The sequence below is a fragment of the Spinacia oleracea genome, chromosome 4, assembly GCF_020520425.1.
Source record: "Spinacia oleracea cultivar Varoflay chromosome 4, BTI_SOV_V1, whole genome shotgun sequence".
Lineage (NCBI taxonomy): Eukaryota > Viridiplantae > Streptophyta > Magnoliopsida > Caryophyllales > Amaranthaceae > Spinacia > Spinacia oleracea.
Genome location: NC_079490.1, coordinates 122,089,321 through 122,109,627, shown reverse-complemented (window position 1 = coordinate 122,109,627; position 20,307 = coordinate 122,089,321). Strand labels below are relative to the sequence as shown.

At 34.4% G+C, this 20,307-nt stretch overlaps 2 protein-coding genes across 3 annotated transcripts; one reads left to right on the top strand and one right to left on the bottom strand.

Moving 5' to 3' along the window:
• The first annotated feature begins 1,823 nt into the window (after window positions 1–1,823).
• Window positions 1,824–3,984, top strand: LOC130459971 (uncharacterized). The gene is made up of 4 exons (XM_056827610.1): window positions 1,824–2,005; window positions 3,423–3,527; window positions 3,621–3,690; window positions 3,784–3,984. Exons 1-4 carry the CDS (start codon window positions 1,869–1,871, stop codon window positions 3,970–3,972), a joined length of 501 nt encoding a protein of 166 aa, XP_056683588.1. The 5' UTR covers window positions 1,824–1,868; the 3' UTR covers window positions 3,973–3,984.
• A 7,334-nt stretch (window positions 3,985–11,318) lies between these two features.
• LOC110784065 (kinesin-like protein KIN-7N) lies at window positions 11,319–19,625 on the bottom strand. 2 transcript variants are annotated; one of them, XM_021988468.2, is made up of 18 exons: window positions 19,351–19,625; window positions 19,166–19,255; window positions 18,550–18,668; window positions 18,331–18,444; window positions 18,174–18,255; window positions 17,982–18,049; window positions 17,832–17,897; window positions 17,605–17,747; window positions 17,422–17,524; window positions 17,253–17,333; window positions 16,281–16,349; window positions 16,150–16,209; window positions 15,891–16,046; window positions 15,499–15,798; window positions 14,696–14,782; window positions 12,797–12,955; window positions 12,434–12,703; window positions 11,319–11,918 (listed from the first exon to the last, which is right to left on the bottom strand). In XM_021988468.2, exons 1-18 carry the CDS (start codon window positions 19,493–19,495, stop codon window positions 11,478–11,480), a joined length of 2,553 nt encoding a protein of 850 aa, XP_021844160.1. In that variant the 5' UTR covers window positions 19,496–19,625; the 3' UTR covers window positions 11,319–11,477. The 2 variants fall into 2 exon arrangements, with proteins under 2 accessions (XP_021844160.1, XP_056697864.1); XM_056841886.1 differs by lacking the exon at window positions 14,696–14,782 and having other exon boundaries at window positions 19,351–19,574.
• Between the last annotated feature and the right edge of the window lie 682 nt (window positions 19,626–20,307).

Sequence of the window (20,307 nt, the reverse complement as noted above, 5' to 3'; positions counted from 1 at the left end):
TTTTTTTTCCTGAATTTGGGACTTTATCTCAAGCATAAATTCACTTACCTAAGAGATACTGTTGCAGAATTATGGTATAATTATAATTCCAATGCAACTGAACAAGTTTTAGAGTTAGAGGTTAACTAATATTACTATTCCTAAGTCTTAGTGGTTTAGTTAGCCTAGATTAAAGTTACGTAGGCAGTAGTATTATTATATAGGATTCATTAGAGTTCAATACCTAATTGTTTTAGGATTGTCTTGCGTCAACTCTTGTACTATAAATATGAGCATTGCTCAATCAATACAACTCAAGCTTTTATACACATACCGGAAACAATGTCCTGACAATCTTATAGTTTCATGGTTTTATAACACAATTCAAAACCGATTGGCATACCCATGTTAACCCAGAGTAGCTAATACAAGAGCAAACAATAAACTGAATGAAAATATGGAGCTGGCAAGAGACAATCAGATGGATGTTGGCTACTGTTAAGATAAGAGTTAGACTAGTCTTAAACTACAAATGTTAGTATAATCCTAATACTCTACTATTACGTTATTAGTATGGTATTAGAATGTGGCCTTTGCAAAAATTGTTACTGATTATTAATGGTTTATTATATGCGTTTACATTATTGTTACATCAGTCATTCATCATTCGAGTATCTATTTTGCTAATTCCATGATTTAAAATCCTTTTCTTGATGTGTTCCTTTTATAAGGAGCTTTAGTAATAATCAAAAGTGCCATAAATGGAATTAGAAAAATTACCTTCAAGCAACATCAGTAGTATCTTGCTTGAGACATGATTCATATATCATAAGGAGTATTTGTTATCAACGCTTAAACAGAGTGAAATTGCAAAACCTAATTAACAACCGGGAATCAAGTTACAAATTGAAATTGATCACATAGAAGGTGCAAAGTTACAGATAATAACCAAATTTAAAGAATTTTTGAATTAAAGTGAGTAATTAACACACCTCCTTGTTCCACCGTCAATGATCGCTTCAATTATATACTCGATCAAAGTGGCAACAAAATTGCCCCAAAAACTGATTCACCAATTGAGGTCAAGTTGAATAATTTCCCAACAATTTTGCTGTTAAAGATTACAATTCCAAAGAGAAGTGTAGACCTTGTAGAATTTTTCTAGGTTTTTAGATGACAGGGGAAGAAGAGAGGAGTACAGGGAGGAAGAAAACGTGTCTAGGTTTCTCGTTCATCAACTTTTTAGGTTTTTATTTGTTTTTTATTTTCTAATAATTAACTATAGTTAAGCTACTTAATGAAAATAGTAAGGATAATAAGAAACTAAATAGTTTAAGTGTACCATTGGCAATATAATTAGAAGTGAGTGTACTATTGGTAAAAGTCAATAGTAGGAGTGTACTAATGGAAATTTCCCTAATTAAATTGTGCGTTTCTTAACAGGACAAGCGGGATAAGGAAAAAATTGTTGATACTCAAAACACTGTTGAGTTCACTATGGAAAGGACGCCACTTGTTTCACATAGTGTAATGAAGCATTTGAGTGAGTCATGCAAACGACTCGCTAATATTCTTACTGATCTGCCCCCTGGTGTGGAATCCATATCTTTTCAATTAGATGCTGAGGTATTCGGATACAAGGAAAAATTTTCTAGCTATATCTCAAAGGAGGATGTTGTCCAACTTCTCAGTGGGGCTTGGTTAAATATATCAACCATACAAATATTCATCATGTCAGATATCTTAAACTTCTTTATTAAATTTTAATAGCTTTATGTTATAGTTATAAAAACTGGACTTTAATATCTAATGGTTATTTTTTCTTGTGCAATATGTTTAGGGCCTTACACGAAAAATGCAAGAACTTGAGTGTTGACTCAATCACATTCATGTGTCCGCAATTGATTTCAGCAACTACATTGTTGGCAAGTTCGGAGAACATAGATGAAGCATGTGAATACATGGCAAGGGTAATGAAAGCAGCTTCCGAAAACAATCAAAAGATCCTAGCCCCATATCATCAGAAGTAAGATAATCTTAACACCTACTCTTGATAGATATAGATTTGTTGGAGTATTATTTTTACATCAAAAGAAATATATTTGTTGTTGGAGTAATATTTTTGACATCAAAATAAATACGAAGTATATTCTTTTCAAATAAACTAAGTTGTCAAAAATAGAAACTCTAATAAAAGGCAGAACAAGTGTAATCACTAATCAGGCCTCATGTTTGGCCTAGGCTTCTTAGGTAGTACATCTCGAGCCAAGCTTTGATAAAGTTAACACCAAAAGCTCACCACCATTGATCTCAGTTTAGTTGAAGCCCTTCCTGCAGCTTGAAATTTTATGTACACTTGAGTAATATCATACATTTGGTAGTTAACTACTGTAGTTACCAATGATTGTCCAAAATAAATATTAAAAAAAAGCCGCAAAATTGCCACAGAATTGTCAATTTTAGCTCCCCTGTGGCAATCTGTTAAAAGTGCTATTCTATATCTGTTTAATTAGCATTGCTTGATAACTGCCTCTTCTGTAGTTCTGTGCTATTCTCAACACTATGGTATATACATTGAATGTTTTGTGATATTCTCAACACTATGGTATATACATTGAATGAACACCTGGAACTGAATGTCAGACACCAACACCTCCAGTCACCCGATTGGTTACAAAGAAAAATTAAAGAAAGTAAAAACAAGAGAGAAATTTGGCAGCACTATCTTGTCATGCCTAGAATAATCTATGTTTCTCCCTTCCTTTATATCACTGAACCATGTGTTCTACAAATACCTAGAGCGGCTCAAACACAGTTCGTCTTTCTAGGAGCTCAGATAAAACACTTCTCATTTTATCAACAGATATAGGTTTCAATACGCAACCATCCATACCAACCCTGACATAATTTTCTCGGGTCAACCTGTCCGCACTCCCATTGAGTGCTACAATTAACGCCTTTCATGACGCTTTGAGAACCCTTTTCTTATTTGAACAGCAACTTCAAAGCCATCAAATCGGCATAGACAAATCAAGTAATACCACCCTGTATTCTCGGGAGATAGCTAACAAACATTCCTCACTAGACGCTACAGCCAAGACATCACATCCAACGTGCATCAGAAGTTTTTTTGTCACTGTTCTGCTAACCCTGCACATATGTCCCCGTAGTATGCTTTAGAAAGTAAATTAGAGCTAAAACATTTGCAAAGGGAACTCGCAGAACCAGTAATAGCCCTATTCCACTGATGAAGCCCACTATAAATGTAAAGAAAATGAAATATTCACAATAGAGGTTGGATTCAGACTAGAATGATTCTACTCGCAGAACCAGTACGAGTGGTAAATATTATTTCACACGCTATTGACATTCTTATTATTATAGGATTTCCTTTATCATATAAACAATAGCTAATTTTGTTCATTGGTTCTTTAAACATGTAGCAATCATTGGGTGCTTCTTGTGATTTACCCTACCATAAATACGGTTCACGTATTTGATTCAATTAAGAAGAAACGCAGCCTAGCAATAAGAGTGGTATTGGATAGGTAAGTTCATATTTATTTTTTCAACATTTATCTATAAATTGATTAATTTGTACAATTATCTCATAATATTTGTGAATAATGATAATTGAACAGTGCCTTCGAAACTTACAAGGCATATGGTGGGAAAAGTAAAGGTCCACAATTACAATGGGGTGCTGCTGTGGTAAATATCTACAGTTTTTATCATTTCTTTTTTGGAAATTTAATTTAAGTGATGACTTGTTGACCTATGAAATATTAAATTGGTTTTCTCTAGTGTGCTCAACAGGATGGGGGTACTGAGTGCGGGTATTTTACTTCAAGGTTCATGTATGACATAGTCCACTCATATAGTGGAAGTGAAAATCTATTCAAGGTACGAATTTTTTTAAATAAATTTAAGTTAATGATCTCTATAGATATTATATATGTTAACATTGTTTTTTTTCTCTTTCCAGGATTTTAAGGTGTCTAAACCTTATACTAATGGGCAAATTCGTGAAGTTTTAACTTGTTGGGCTCTATACTTTTTGGACTTTGTATCTCCTGAAGTATAGTATTTTGTTAGAATTAAAAGCTACTATTATTAGAAGATATTTACTTGTAACTGTTAAAGCTTATCTTCCATTGCAGTTTTATTTGTTTTGAAATATTTTGATGTTTTGGACAACTTGTAACAGATGTCGTTTTAGGATGATTTTATGGATTTTGAATGGTTAATGATTTTGTATTGGTCATGGGCAATATTTTATGATAGTTGATTTTTTTTTTTGATTTTAATTGCTTATTATTGGTACAAAATGAAGCGCTTTGGAGATAGATGATGGGATGTGTGGTATACTAGATTGCCTCGTTGTAAATGGAGGTGTTATTCCCTCTTTGTGGAATATTTTTTAAAAATAGAAAAGTTGCATATATTGCTTCGGGCTTACGATTGAGACCAAAGCAATTACTTAAATCAATTGATTTGAATAATTCATAAGTTCGAAGCAATTAGAACTTTTAATGCTTCGAACAATTGATAGGCGCGAAGCAATTGCTAGTACGTTTTAATAGTTGCTACGATCAAATGCTTCGAAATATTGGTAAGTGCAATGCAATAGGAGTCTTAAATGCTTCGCACTTGTGCGAAGCAATTGAATGCCTTCAATTGCATCGAGTCTATATGCTTCGCACATAATACGAATCAATAACCCCTTTTAGGCTCGAAGCAATATCCCTTTTTTGTACTAGTGACATCACTACATCAGAATATCATATATTCAGATGAGCACTGAGCAGCGTAGCATACCAAATTACCAACTGATCTAAGGAGAGTACTTAGAGTAGAAATTTCCTCAATCCAACATTAGCATTTAGCAGTCAAATACACCAATAGTTTAGCATACATAACATCAATATCCAAACATCCAAACATCCAAAATAAAGGAAATATTATCCAACATTAATACATTAACTAAAACATTAAATAAAACATCAACTAAAACAGCTACAACAGCAACAAACTGATAACTTCAGCAGCAAACGGGCAACGATCTCCGGCCATTAATCATCATACATGTTCAAGATTTCAATTTCATTGAGGAGAGATGCCTCTACCAAATCTGAATCAAACAACATAATTACTTTATTAATTAAATTGCATAATAAAAAACAGAGAAAAAATTGAAAGAATAGAGTAAAAATACAGTACGACAATACCTGCTTCAAGCTTCTCTAGTTCCTCAATAGCCTCCTCGACAAGAAGTGGAGCATGTGAATTCCTTAGCCAATCTTGAGAACAAATTAATGCCTCTACTGTTCTTGGACTTAAAGAGCTCCTAAACCAGTCAAGAATTCTTCCACCAGTACTAAACGCTGATTCCGAAGCAACACTAGAAACAGGCATAGCCAACACATCCCTGGCCATCCTAGAAACAACGGGAAACCTTGCTGAATTTTTCTTCCACCAATCTAATATATCAAAGGTCTTACCCGGGCATTTTTCACAATCCTCTGCCAAATACTTGTCCAACTCAGTTTTTTCATAGCCTCCATTTCCTTGCTCTCTCTCAAACTGACGCTCCAAAATGGCCTGAGTATCTTCCATTTCTGGAAGTTCTTCGTTTAGTCCTTCATTCATTGAAGTAGAACCAGAACCACCTTCACATGGAGTATACCTGGCAGCATATGATGCATACATAGCACCCAAAGTATCCCCAATTCTACTACGCAAGTTCGCAACAACATCATCATCATATGATTTACCAATTACCCAATTCACATACTTCCATTTACGCCTTGGGTCAAGAAGCACAGCAATGAATAACATTAAATTTATTTTATCAATGTTTCCCCAGTATTTTTCTTGCTTCTTTTTCATGCTTAATGTCATCTTTCTAAGCTTAGGATCTGTTGTAGTATCACATTTCATTGATATCATCATCCCAATTCCAAGAATTTCTTGCAAATACATGTTTTCAGTGACATAAAGTGAACCAGACAACCTTATTGTAGCTTCATAAAACATCTTTAAAAACAAGACCAAGTTACGAATACAATCCCAATCATCATCATTAGGCAGTCCATCAAACTTCACAAACTCAGCACGAAATCTTCCATCATTTTTAGACAACAAAATCAAAGCTTTTTGAAACTTTAAAACACTTTCCAGCATTAAAAATGTAGAATTCCATCTAGTTTCTACATCTAGACACATAAGACTCTTATTTTCTATCTTCTCTTGTTGGACACAAGCCTTAAACCTTTGCAACCTAGCTGGAGATGAACGTACATATTTAACAGCAGTGCGCAACTTCAGAACAGAACGACCACATTCTTTTAAACCATCTCTGACTATCAAGTTTAGTATATGAGAAGCACACCTCATATGCAAAAACTCACCATTTAAAATACACCCATCCCAACTATTAAGCCTTTCTCTCAAATGTGCAATCCCCACGTCATTAGAACTAGCATTATCTACTGTTATGGTAAACACATTTTCGATTCCCCAATCAAGCAAACATCCCTCAACAGCCTTCCCAATTGCTTCCCCAGAATGACTAGACACCGGACAAAAGTTCAGAATTTTTTTATGCAACTTCCAGTTATCATCTATGAAGTGTCCAGTCAAAGCCATGTAACTAAGATTTTGGCAAGAAGTCCATGTATCTGTTGTGAGGCAAATTCTAGGCTTAGTGTGTTTAAAATACTGCTTTAAGTTTTCCTTTTCTTCCCCATAGATACCAAAACAGTCCCTGGTTACAGTAAAACGTGAAGGAATGCCAAATTTTGGTTGCATTACTTGGCAAAATTCACGAAATCCCTGACGTTCTACAAACCTAAAAGGCAACTCATCAATAATTACCATTTTTGCCAAAGCTTTCCTACAAGCATCATAATCAAATTTCCAATTTTCAAGCCTAGGAGGTTGCATACTACCATCAGAACGTACACTACCAGCTTGAAATGACAAAATTTTTTGATACTTATCAACATTAGGTGGATATTTTTTGCACCTTAGGAGATGATTAGACAAAGAACTAGTTCCATTATAAGTAGAACACGCAAAATCTTTTTCACAATAAGCACAAATGGCTAACTCAGCATCAGAATCAGACTTAGTAAAATGATCCCATACCCATGATCTCCTTCTTTTAGTGCCTTTTCTTCTGGCCATTTTTGGAGGTGGAGGCACTGGGCATCTAGTAGCATTTGCAGTTGATGGCGTGCGGTTGTGGGGAGGGCTGAAGTCAGGCGATCCTTCAAAGTCCGGCGAGGGGCTTCCAGTTGAAGGGGTCGACATGTGTTCCTCCAGATGTGAGTGCACAATTAAATTAGAAACTAATTGATTGAATGTTTGCAGTTGAAATAAACATTAATAAAAGAGTATGAAACACTTGAAAGTTGAAGAACAGTAACAAAGGTATTACAATATTATATAGAAGACCAGAAACTAAAATCTCCATAACAGGCACCGCATCACAGATACAAGGATCAATATACCCTTCCAGATAGAATACCGACTCAATTGAGGAACCAATAATCTTCATTAAGAAGATATTCAGAAGCATCGTACTCTAGTCTCTCCTAAACAACCTTATCATGAATCAAATTTCCATCACCAGTTATCAACTTATCATACTCGCAAAATTCACACACAATGTGAGAATGAATAAACACACACAATTCGAAGCTGAATTAATTGTTCTTTTTTGGGAATTATTCTAAAAATCCAAATATTTGCACTATTATGTCGGTTGCTGACTTGCTGTGGAAAATTTACCATCTTTCTATCATAAATCATTTATAATTGTATTTTGAACTATGAATCAAATCAATTAAAACAGAAAGATAAGAAGAATTAGCAAGAACAAACTAAAATCTACAAAACTCATAAACAATTGAGATACACAAATTCTTATTTACAAAGGGTGTACAATAAATATTGTACACCGGAGTAAAAGTTAACTCAAAATGTGTAAAAGTTAAGCTTATATATGTAAAAGTTATCTATTTTTTAGTGATAAATTTTTTCATTTCAGTAAAAACATATTTCTTCAAAACCACTAATAATGTATAAAATTAATCATATAATCATTTCGATCAACTTTTTTTTACTAATATAAAAGTTAATCAAAACTAGGTTAAAGTTACGAAAATATGGGTAAAAGTTATCTTGGTGTACAATAAATTTATTGTACACCTTGTGCGCGCAAGACCTTTTGATTGAGATATAAGTAAAAATGAAACAAAATTTTAACAATCAAATAACTTACCAGTTACCAAACAAGATGGATGAAGTCACTGAAGGTGGAGAACGCCAGAATAGAACGACTCTTACTCTGTTCTTAGTTTTTAGGGTCTCTCTTTCTCTCTCTTTGTTTTGAGGAAGTTGAAAGGTTGAATGTGAAAATTGAAAACTGAAAGTGTAAAACCCTAATTTTACTTTGCAATTGGAGTATTGGAGTCGGTTGGGCCTATTGGGCTGGAGACCTGGAGTAGTAATGTAGTATGTGAAAATTCAGGTGGGAATTTAGGGGGGAAATTTAGGGGGGAAATCAAAAATTTCAAATTTTCAATACTGTAAATAAAATTGATTTGAATAAATGGATAAATGTATACTTATTTATTTATTTTTTAAATTAAATTTTATAATTTCGGTCGGTTCGGTTACCCGCTTTTCGGGTCGGTTACCCGCATGTTATGTTCGGGTTTTTTTTTTAAATAAAAAAATCCGACCCTAACCCTATTCTTTCGGTTCGGTTACCCGCTTTTTCGGTTCGGTTTTTTCGGTTTTCGGGTTCGGTTTCGGTTTTCCGGATTCTTTGCACAGCCCTACACGTAAATCCATCCTTATTACGCCACATAACCACTACTAAGTATCATGACATGTAGTTGACAACCAAAAAGCATGTAGCAAGGATTGAACACTAGACCTCTTGAATTAAAAGTTACCATTTTTACCATCTTAGCTAGCCACAATGATGTTATATTTTTCTATTTAAATAATAAATACAACCTTTTTAAAATGAATAATAATGAATTAAAGGGAAAAAAAAAAACAAAAGGGAATTAATTACTTACTTTATAAATGTACAATTCTTCTCTTCTCAACTTAAGCTTGAAAAATAAAATAAAAACTTAGGGTAATGGAGTGAAATTATGAGTGTGGAAGAGGGAAACATTGACAAGAGTATAATAATCAACTAATCATGAAGAAGAGAACTCGACTTTGTTTTGATTTTCGGATATGGGAAGGAAGTTTGTTGATCGGCCACTGATCTTGCATGGAAATCAGATAATAGCACCACATACCCACATATTTAAAATAAGTAAATTCCACTAAAAGTAAAACCGGGAACAACGCCCGGGCCACAAACTAGTATATGATTTATATAGAGGTAAATTTTGAAAGTTGAGAGAATACATAAATTAAATTGTGTATTAATATTGAGCGTTAATAGGGAAGATGGAGTGAAAAATATTGAATGAATACATTGGTGATTGATGTTGTACGAGGAAGATGGAGTGAACCAGAGGATTGGAGTTGTACGGAGTATAATATCAAACAACAAAGAAAAAATAAAATAAAAAATCAAATTGATGGAAAAAGAATGGATGACACGTGTCATTTAATCAAATGTGTTGACACATGTCATCTAATCAAATGTGGTTTCCCTAGGTATAGACTAGGTATAGATAGATTAGCAATCAGCAAAGGTTCAATAAATGTTACACAGGTCCAATAAAATACATTGTATGAGCTTAGTGAGTTTATTTTGTTTAGTTAACTAGTTTTTGGGCCCGGGTGATGCCACGAGTTACTACATTAATAACATTCACATTTAGTTATGTATATATTTTTTTGCAATGATAACATGAAACATGTAATAGCTTGGTGGTAAAAGCTTTATTATTTAAAATCAAGGTCAGGGGTTCAAACCATGTTGGTAATTGGATAGTTGAAAAATCAATTAATTTGTTATGTTAATCTGATCAATTTTTTTCCCAATTAAGTTAGTTCTATTTTTCGAAAATTTCTGAAACATTAACTTGATTATTTATGCAATTGATTGAGGGCTTTTGTTTTTGTTGGTGTTTTAAATGATCTATTTGAAGCTATTACACCAGTTACTCCATGGAGTACTTCCAACACAATATTTGGTTTTTTGTAGATTTAAGTGGGCTAGATTGAGTAATACGAAGGCATTTGCAATTGGTTGGTAATGAGATACAGTAGTATTTAAATGTATATGTGATGTTTTATCATACCTCATATGCCACTCAAATTACCTTATTAGCTACTGAGTATGCTTCAAACTCAAATTGCCTTATTAGCTAAATTACTTGCCTGAGTATGCTTCAAACTCTTTGGCTTGCAAGAGTTGCAACTACCGATTTCTTAATCTAGCCTATTAGCTCAATATGGGAGAGCAAGGCTTGCAAGAGTTGCAACCACCGATTTCTTAATCTAGCCTATTAGCTCAATATGGGAGAGCATTGTGTGGCAACGCACAAAGATGTAGGTTCAAATCCTACATAGGCTACAGAAAAAAAATATGTATGTAGTGAAGAGAGATGGGCGACAGGAGAACGTTCATGTCGATAAGATTACTGCAAGGTTGAAGAAATTGAGTTATGGTCTGAGTACTGATCACTGTGGCTGCAAGCCTTCAATCGTAATACTGAGTATGTATTTATGTGCAAGTATCAATAATTTATTTATCTTCCCGTGAAAACAAAGAGGATTCCCCACCAAAATTGATAATGATGAAGATGTGGGAAATACCAAAAAAAAAAAAAAAAACTTCCCCTATAATTTAGGAGCAGTATACGCTTATTTTTCTGTAAATCTTTTTTTTATTTTTTTATTATTTAAGTTAGTGGGGAAAATCTCAGCCATTAAATATAATAGAAAGCCAAGATTTTCTCAACTCTATTTTGTAGAGTTTTACCCCAACTCCAGAGGATCCAGACGCCTTATTCTTATATGAACGCGATGTGTATGAACATTAATAGATACACACACGCAAATTAAAATAATTTGATTCCATGGAATAATTTTTGTATCAATCCCTTTACTAGTTTGCATCATTTTCTTTTAATTACTTCAACTCATTTATTTAATTATTAGGTGAGTGATAATACTATAACCATTCATAAAGGGGGCAAAAAAAATTGTCAAAGATTTTCAAGAGTTCCTTTATACTCCGTAGAATAGAGTTAACCGTAACCTAAGCATTTTCCTTGATTTTACTCTTGGGGAAGTAAATCATCTATTGTAGTAAAATGCATAGGATCTGAAACCCAATACACCAAACACACTCGTGGAGCCGAAGCCTAATACACCTTGCATCATTTTGAAGAATAGGAGCCAAAGAAGACTCATACAATTGTACTATAATTTACACAAACTGATAACTCAATCAATTCTTGCCATAGCTATAGGTTTAAATAAAAAAAATGTGAGGCAGATACCTAAAAGTTCTAAAACCCAAGGGAGCTGATCACCACAGCAGGATTCTGAGATTTAAGATTATCAACTTTAGATTTAAACTCACTGTGAAAGGATGCCAGTGATTTTTTGCGAGAGGCAAATGCCACACTAAACTGCTCAATCCCTTGTTCAAGATTCCTCCTTTTATGTATCTCAGACTTGTATCTCTCCAACAATATTTCTCTTTCTTCTGAAACTAATGTTAGGTTTTGACATGATTTAGACACTTTATCAAGCAAGGAATATTTTTCTTGCTGCAGAACCTGGAACTCTCGCTCCAGTTCAAGGTACCTTGAGTTGGTCTCTTCCAGAACCCCCTGGTTATTTTGATCAACATCCTTTTCAAGGCTTATGTATTTGTCTCTGATTGTGTTGAGTTCATTGCTTAATAAGTCCTTCCAACAAGCAGGCTCTTCCCTGAAGTCAACGCCCTTTACCAAACAAAAACCAAATGAAACCAATTCAGAGCTCCTCCTAGTAGTTATCAAACAATAAGAGACCATGCTTTCTACAATGTCATCATTCCCCACAGCCAGCAATCTACTATATATCCTTCAATATCATCAATTAGTTTCCCCAATTGGTTCAGTAATAATGCATAAACTTTAATTGCTCTATATTATTCCTACTAGATGAACGCATTACAATATCAACAAATCAGTATCAGTATAATTCCCACAAAATGATCGTGATAGATTGACAAGAAACAATTCAGAACTCCTCATGTGGCTTTTCTTCTACATCTTATTTTGTGCATTCCTTTTAATTAAGTAATGAACATGTACATTTTACAAGAAAGTAATGAATGAAAATTAATTAATCAAGAGAACTGTACAGGCAGAAAGATAAAAAGTCTGGAAATAAAAACGGTGTAGGCTAATGTCAAGGTGAAGAAAAACACCAAAAATAATGAGCTAAATCTGGAAAAAGTTAACCTGGAAACTACCTTATAATCAGTGCCACATTGCTTGGTTGTAAATTCTCCCCTCGTTGTACTTTGTGCATCCGACGATGCCAAAAATGCAACTGAATCATTCAGTCTCTCACAAATAACATTCCACTGCTCTTGCAGTAAAGAGGTATCCGTGCTGAATGTTCGATGACCATCTACAGCCATTCTGCAGTGAGTTTCCAAAGTTGAAAAAAGATTTGAGCCGATCTCAGTCATGCTGGTTAGCAAATTTTTTGCAAAAGATTTTTCATCACTAACAGAACTCTGCATAAATGCAAAAGTACAATTAGACTTAAGGAAGATGGTATAACTTCACATATGAATTTGTAGATGTAGAGCATTGTGATCTCAGTATACCTGCATAACAGATAGGACATCCTTAAATATGTGTTTACAAGTTGTCACGGAGCCATAGAGCATTTGAGGAATTTCTCGAGTCAGTTTGACCTCCTCCCGAAGTTCCATGATCTCTTTGGTTAATTTGTTATTCATTAAGACCTGATCTCTATGATTTTTCTGCAAATAAATGTAGATAGGGGGATTAAGAGAATGATAAACAGCTATGTAAAGGTTGGGAACCTTAGCTGTAATTAAGATCTCAAAAACCAATGGAGCAAATAATTCAAGATAAGTGGATAGAACTAAATGTGTAATAAGTAAGCGCCAAGTTGAAATCAGAATGATCAACATTAAGGAATAAGAATGAATGTCACCATAAGTTTCTTCATATCATACTACTCTAGAAAGCTAAAAAGTAAATAAGAGGGAATAGGAGCCAGAAGAGGAAAAGGTAAGGATAAAAACTCCCTCTCGGGGTTACATGAACCAAGTTCAGGTCATGCACTTGTTCGAAGCCTATGAAAGAAATCTCATTAATTTGGTGACAGGGATTTTGAGAACCAGAGGAATCACTTGATACTTGATCTTCATCTTTTCAGTAAATTTCAAAAGTTACAATCAACAAAGCAAAGACAAGATACAGAGTATTAATCTTCTCTCTGAACTTTTCAAGGAAAGGCTACATACATCTTTACTGTCCCTCCAGCAGACCCTCCTAATGAATTTTCCATACTAACTTCTTGTTAGAAATTTATGTGTATTCGAGTTGTCAAGTTTATTGATGATAAGACATCTGGTTATATGTTCTTGCAGTTGTAATTAGATGGAGACAAAATTCACAATTTACATCCTCCCTAATACTTCAACTTATTCACTTTAACTCAAAAATCTAGGCAGCATGTATACTCAATCTGATGAGCTTTTTATTTGGAATAACCCTTTTTACTTCTACTCTGACCTCTTTGAACAGAGGAGTGTGCCATATTCTGCACTCTAATGCCAGATTGCCGATAATGCTTTACCTGAATGTTTCAGACAGCATTAATTTTAACTATTTTGCTGAAACTGGGTCATGTATATCTTTTCCCTTTGTAACTGAAGTGCAATAAGTTATATAATAGTTATACAATGATAGTCTTATACGCATTGTATATTACTTACAAAGCCGAAGTAATGTTTGTTACAGTAGAGAGTTATGTTTCCGATCAGTAAATATCCCACATCTCTAAACCTCGTCAATAAAAGAATTCAACAATACTATTAGCAGGGTGATTTTGTTAATTGCCAGCTGCAATTAGTATTTAGCATTTTGTAAGTGCTAAAGTGAAGTATCAGATGTTTCATGACGATAAGACCTAAAGATCAATGAATGGGATAGCATGCATAAGTGTCGCCATATCTAAAAGAACGAAAATTTCAACATCCATCCTAGTTTAGTCAAGAAAAGTATGAAGTCCATCACATAGCTTATATTGCGGTGGAAGCGGAAATGTTAGAGAATTGTTTTGACTGAAGTCTACTTATAAAATTTCACTGCTGCAAAATGCCATATTCATGGAATCAACAATGTAAGACCCCTTAGATAACAACAAAAAGTAAAAACTAACAGGTGTAGCTGATGAGACATACTAACTCGGTTCCTAAAAGTTCTTTACGCCTTGGATTATGTGTCTAAAGTATGAAAACTTTGACCGTAAATTTTCACTATTATATGCATCAAAACGTTATTATGTAAGATCTTGTTAGATTGATCTCGTCATGTATTTTCAGGATATCAACTTTTATATTTTTTCACATACAGAATTGGATATATAAATGGTTAAATATTGCATTAGAGTCCGTGCAAATAGTAAGTGTAAAGAACATTAAGAAACGAAGATAGTGTATTAGAAGACTAAAAAGACACAACAAACCAACCTCAAGTTCATCTCTCTCTTTAGAAATAAGATCCATTTGCATCTTGAGGCTCTGAATCTCTTGCTCGTCACTATCTTTTGAGAGACCCTGATGAAGATTACTTTAACTCTGTTATATGTATCTTACAAAGAAAAAATTTCTTACACTGTGGCATAAATCTAACAAAGCAATTTACTGCAAGTGATCCCTATTAGTTGACCCCTACTCGGTTTACATCTATGTTACCCGGACACGGGTACTAGCTTCGAAAAAGGATACGTCAGGTGTCCGACTCGGCTAAATTATTATAAATTTCCATGATTTTAATCCAAAAGAGTGTTAGAGTATCCATACCCATATCTGACTATCGTTAATCTAACACGGGTAGTTGAGGTAAAATAAAGAGTCCTAGTAACATAGGTTTACATGAACCATGAACCATGGACCCTAGTTCCTATCGTTCTACAACTCCCTTCCATGGGAGGGTAAGATGCTATCTATAAAAAGGCTCAAGAGGCACCAAGGCTTATGGCTCATGAGAGGGTAAGATGCTATCTATACACTGGTAAGGTGTACTGGAGCAATGATACATATATTTGCAATATAAAGATTATGATAAGAACTTCTAAGTTCTCGCCGACAACTGCACAATTTCTTCATCCACTCTCATATCTCATATCTTAAACTTTCAACTTTCTTAGAACTCTTACCTTCTACTGTTAATTGTCATAAATCAAGTTATGTCGTTTAATTCAAAAATAAGGATACTAGTAACTAGTCAAATAACACATATAACTATATAAGCTTCAAGAATAAAGTCTTACAGGACTAATGCAATTAGATGGCATGGACCGGAATTTAACCGCAGGAGTCGTATGAATTGAATCAAGGTCAGCTACATATCCTTTATTCATCATCATCCATTCATCTTCATCTGCCACGTCGTTGAATGCACCAGGAAAGGGGCTAGAATCAGAATCTGATACTCTTGCATAATTTGATCGTCTAACAACAAAAGACTTGGGAGCTTCTTTCACCCCAGGTGTGCTGAAAGCTTCTTCTTGCCACATGTGCTGGCTATTGATGTTCCTCTCCCCTATTCCTTGCCCTGAGAAACCTTGTTGCTACAAACAGGGAAAATACATATTTACAAGATTGTCATTGACAATTTACAAGACGGACTGAGAACTCTAGTATATCAACTCTCAAGGCACACCTGAGAATTGCTCTTTCTCTCACTGTCTGAAAAGTTCACCATATTACTGAGGTTGTTAATTTTCATTTGTTGCTCTTTGATGTGCAGATCTCTTTGTTTTTGCAATTTTCTCTCCTCTTCAAGCTCCATGGCAAGCTTTCCATGCTCCAGCTCATACTAATAAAAGAATACCAACAAGAATGTCTCAACATTTTGTTTAAGCAGAAATTACACTACTTAACAAGGGACTCCGCAATATCCATAATAAGAGATTGTGAACCTTAAGCAAGTCATTCCGCAATTTCAATATTTCTTGTTCCAACACCTCAGCCCGCGATCCCTAAACAAGAGAATTTTAATTAGCTATACTCCTATGAGACACACAAGTCAAAGTTGCTAAATAAGCTTCACCTGAAGTTTTTGGCGTAGTTCCTCTATCTCTAGTGTTTGACGCTTCAGCAAAGCTGCATCAGTCAAGATCTATAAAAACAAAACTTTATTGATTAGCAGGCAATCATCAAATTAATACATAAACTGATGAGTAATACAGTAGAATAGTAGATCATGTGTTATCAACCCAGAAGAATGGTTCCATAACAACACAGAAAAAAGCATTTAATAGAATTGCAAATGAAGGAACTACAGACATACATACCCATCAAACACTAATACACAAAGTAAAACAAGTGCATTTGTTTACAGCAGGTAAAAAGTGCTGTTATCTGATCATATCATATAGTCTGAAATTGAGAAGTAAGAACAGTAAGAGTTGTTATAAGTGATTAAAAAGACTCATAATTTGACAAAATTGTCAGTAAAGAAACAAGAGAAATGCTAAAGTTCCTTATATTTTAGGAAGCAGTTTCTAGACGATAGTTGTACAGGCTTCCTAGTTCCTATACCCAAAAAATTGTCTAGGTCTTCAAGATAAATTTTGTTGAGATAAACACTATGTTTGGATAAAAGGAAATGGAGAGAAAGGGAGGGAGGGAACGGAAAAGGAGAACAAGTACCCATATTTGGACAAGGAGTTGGGGGAAAGAAGGGGAGGGAGGGATCCACCTTTTTAATAAACAACATCCCTCTAAAATTGGAGAGATTTGAAGGGGAAAATGGAGCTCCGCCTTTCTCCTCCCCTACCTCTCTTTTCCTTCTATCTTGCTATCCAAGCAAAGTGTAAGTGGCTAAATTTCCATATGAGAAATTACAGAACACAGATTCACTTATATCTCGAAAATATTTAGTTACATCAGCAAGTTCAACTCTTTATTTGGTTAACGCAGCAGCGAATACATAACTATAAAACTATAAATATATAGTAAGACAAAAAGTATTCCTCGATAGTATCAAAGGACAAAAAAGCCAAGCAAGAATGTAACACACCTCATTGACTTGAGCACAATTAGTAACTCGTTTAGCTCTGTTAGCAAATTGAAGAGTTCCTCTAGTTTCTTCAACATGAACCTAAGCATTAGTAAGTTATCAAAGTCGATAAACTAAAATACAATGATATAATATTAATTCAAATCGATCAACCAAAAAGCGAGCAAACCTCCTCAGGTGCTACTGTGCAGATAATTGAAGTTTTAGCATTGCCACCAAGTGAGGATTGGAGTATACGAGTCAGCTTACTGTCTCTGTAAGGAATATGTCCCCTGCCAAACCCGTTAACCCGTGTGAGTGGAAGGTTATGAGATTAACCAATAAAAACAATTGATTGCCAGTGAGTTAAAACCTTTGTTTAACTCCTTCGCTGAGCTTATTAATGACATTCCCAAGAACCATCAAGCTTTTGTTTATGTGTTTTCCTTCCTTCAATCTAACTCCATCAGCACCAGTTTTAGCAATTCTTTCTGATCCAGCCAGATCCACCAAATTCTTGATTTTATAGAAAAGAAAGAAGGTTATTAGCACCCAAGACACAAAGAAGGTAGATGATGTTTAGACGAAAAAAATACAAACCAAAGCAGAAACGCGGATAGCATCTAAACTTGAACCATCCATCTCCTTAGTCTTGCTTTCAATGACCTATTAATGGAATCACTAACAGTCAGAAAGACTCGTAATTTTTACTATCAAAGATTGATACAGATTACAGCGTTCAGGAACTACCATTCGAAAGATTGTGTGTGACCTGCTACTTCGTACATTCATATTTGTTTCACCAAAGTGTCTATTGACTGCATCATTCAATTCAGAAGCAAGCATGACAATTTGCTTTACAAATTACTAAATACAAATCAAGTGGTTACAACAAATTACTAAATATAAATCAAGTGGTTACTGCAGCAAGGTTTAACAAACCTTCTCCTACTTCGAGAAGCTTATGTACTTGTTCAGCATTGGTCACGATTTCCTCTCTAAGGCCAGCAACGAATACGCCACGCTGAAATCAAATCCCAATTAACCAATTTTCCATTTCTTTAACAGATAAAAATATCACTTATGTCGCAGATTTTACCTCCAAACTTTCGTGGATAGGCAGCTTCTGGTTATTAACCATTAAAAGGTCATTGATTTCTTCATTATAAATCTCCATATAAGAAACGCGAATCAGGAATTGCCTCTCATCATGCTGAAAAATATCAGAAAACCAATGAGTTAGAAAACTCAACTAGACAAGTACCACTGTACTATGCAATAATGAGGATTAAACAAGGCAAAGGACCAAGAATTGCACCTTTGTTATCATGTCAAAAACATCTTTAACAGCCCGGTGAATGACTCCAGCATCGTTTTCTGAACCATTCATGGTGAATGTCTTTCCACTACTCGTCTGCCCATATGCAAAAACGGTGCCTACAAAACCCCCCAAAACATACAACTTATCAAAAACAATAAACTCCACAACAGAACATAAGTCATCCCAATACCAATCAGAACGATTTTCGAAACACATTAAAATAACTAATTCCTCCTTCCAAAGTCCAACTTTACAGGTCACATTTATGTTTTATAATGTCCAATTGTTTAACGCCTAGATTACGAAATTTTCTCATATTACTTATATTTTCTTTAGAATTTGATTGTTCTCAAAAGTTAAACAAATCATCAAAATAATATTCCGAGCAAACTCCTGAAAAATGTTTCCAACCCAAATGTAGCCAATTAAAGTGGAAGCAGACGGAGTAACAATTAATTAAAATTATCCAAATCAACAAAAAACAACCTTTTTTATAATCGGATTTCTAAAATATAGCAAAAATATTCATTCTGAAACTCAAAATCGCTACAGTTACCATAAATAAATAAATAATAATTTTCCCTCAAAAAAATAAAAATAAAATAATACTTACCATTAAACCCTTCAACGGCAGCAGAAATAATATCCTTAGTCAGAAGCTCATAAACCCTAGAATTCGGGCAAGAATGATCAAACACATGATCTGTGAACAACGAACAGAAAATCAAGAAATTTTAACTTAGGGAATTTTTTATATAACAAAAAGGAGAAAATGGAGAAGAAGACAAAAATGTAAACCAAATGTGAAGACAACGCCGGAAATAGGCGTTCCGGAAGACTTGTGAAGAGAAATGCGATTATCGTTGACATTCCAGAAGGTTCCATTGAATGATTCTTGAGTTACTGGAGGTCTAACTCTCACTGCTACACAGATCTTCTCCATTTTTCTCTCTCTGCTTTTTTGTTCTGTGTTTGTATCTATCTGTTCACTGTTTTTGAATTGAAATAAAGAGGGGGACTTCCATCATTCCATGGGCGGGCTTTTAACAAGTACGAAGTACTTCGTATGAAATACTTCAGTTATTTTGAAAATGTGAAGTTACATAAGTGTCCTCATTTTATTGGGGTATCAAAACAATCCGTGGACTATGGACCGTGGTGCACATAGAGCATGGTGCACCAAAAGAACATATGTGCATAAGCAAAAGAACATGACACTACAGCAAAAGAACATGCGGATATAATACTTCACTTTTTTGTAATAACAATAATATATTATTTTACTATTTTATTAAAAACCTAAATAAAAAAAATACTCACGTTCTTTTCTCGTAACCAGATGTTCTTTCAATTATATACTAGTGTTCTTAAGGTGCACCATGCTCTATGTGCACCATGGTCCACCTTCTAAATTGCGGGTATCAAAATCCATCTGGACTTGACTTGTTTAACTGGGTTGATCTAAACTGAAGTAATTCCTACGAAGTGTCTTCAGGCGGCCAATCAGATTGGGTCGGGTCATGACCCCGGACTTGACTTGTTTTAACTAGGTTGATCTAAACTCGAATTTGATTAACTTGTCTATACTATTATAATCTTATACGCACGTGATGCGTGTTGTAAAATGTACGTATATTTTCCATGTGAATCCATTATGCTGCAAATTTAAATGCTTATCTTTTTGTATTGGATAAGGATTTGAGCTAAGTAAAATTTAAAACATTATTTTGAAGTAGATGGCAAAATTGTTGAATT

Bases quoted from the DNA above. Each gene is read 5' to 3' on its own strand.
- LOC130459971 (XM_056827610.1), top strand. From the start codon at position 1,869: ATGTGTCCGCAATTGATTTCAGCAACTACATTGTTGGCAAGTTCGGAG. The intron at 2,006-3,422 runs GTAAGATAATCT...TTAAACATGTAG, and splicing joins CTAGCCCCATATCATCAGAA to CAATCATTGGGTGCTTCTTG. The intron at 3,528-3,620 runs GTAAGTTCATAT...ATAATTGAACAG, and splicing joins ATAAGAGTGGTATTGGATAG to TGCCTTCGAAACTTACAAGG.
- LOC110784065 (XM_021988468.2), bottom strand. From the start codon at position 19,495: ATGGAGAAGATCTGTGTAGCAGTGAGAGTTAGACCTCCAGTAACTCAA. The intron at 17,898-17,981 runs GTAGTTCCTGAA...TTCCATTAATAG, and splicing joins CACACACAATCTTTCGAATG to GTCATTGAAAGCAAGACTAA. The intron at 17,525-17,604 runs GTTTTAACTCAC...CGGGTTTGGCAG, and splicing joins AGCGAAGGAGTTAAACAAAG to GGGACATATTCCTTACAGAG.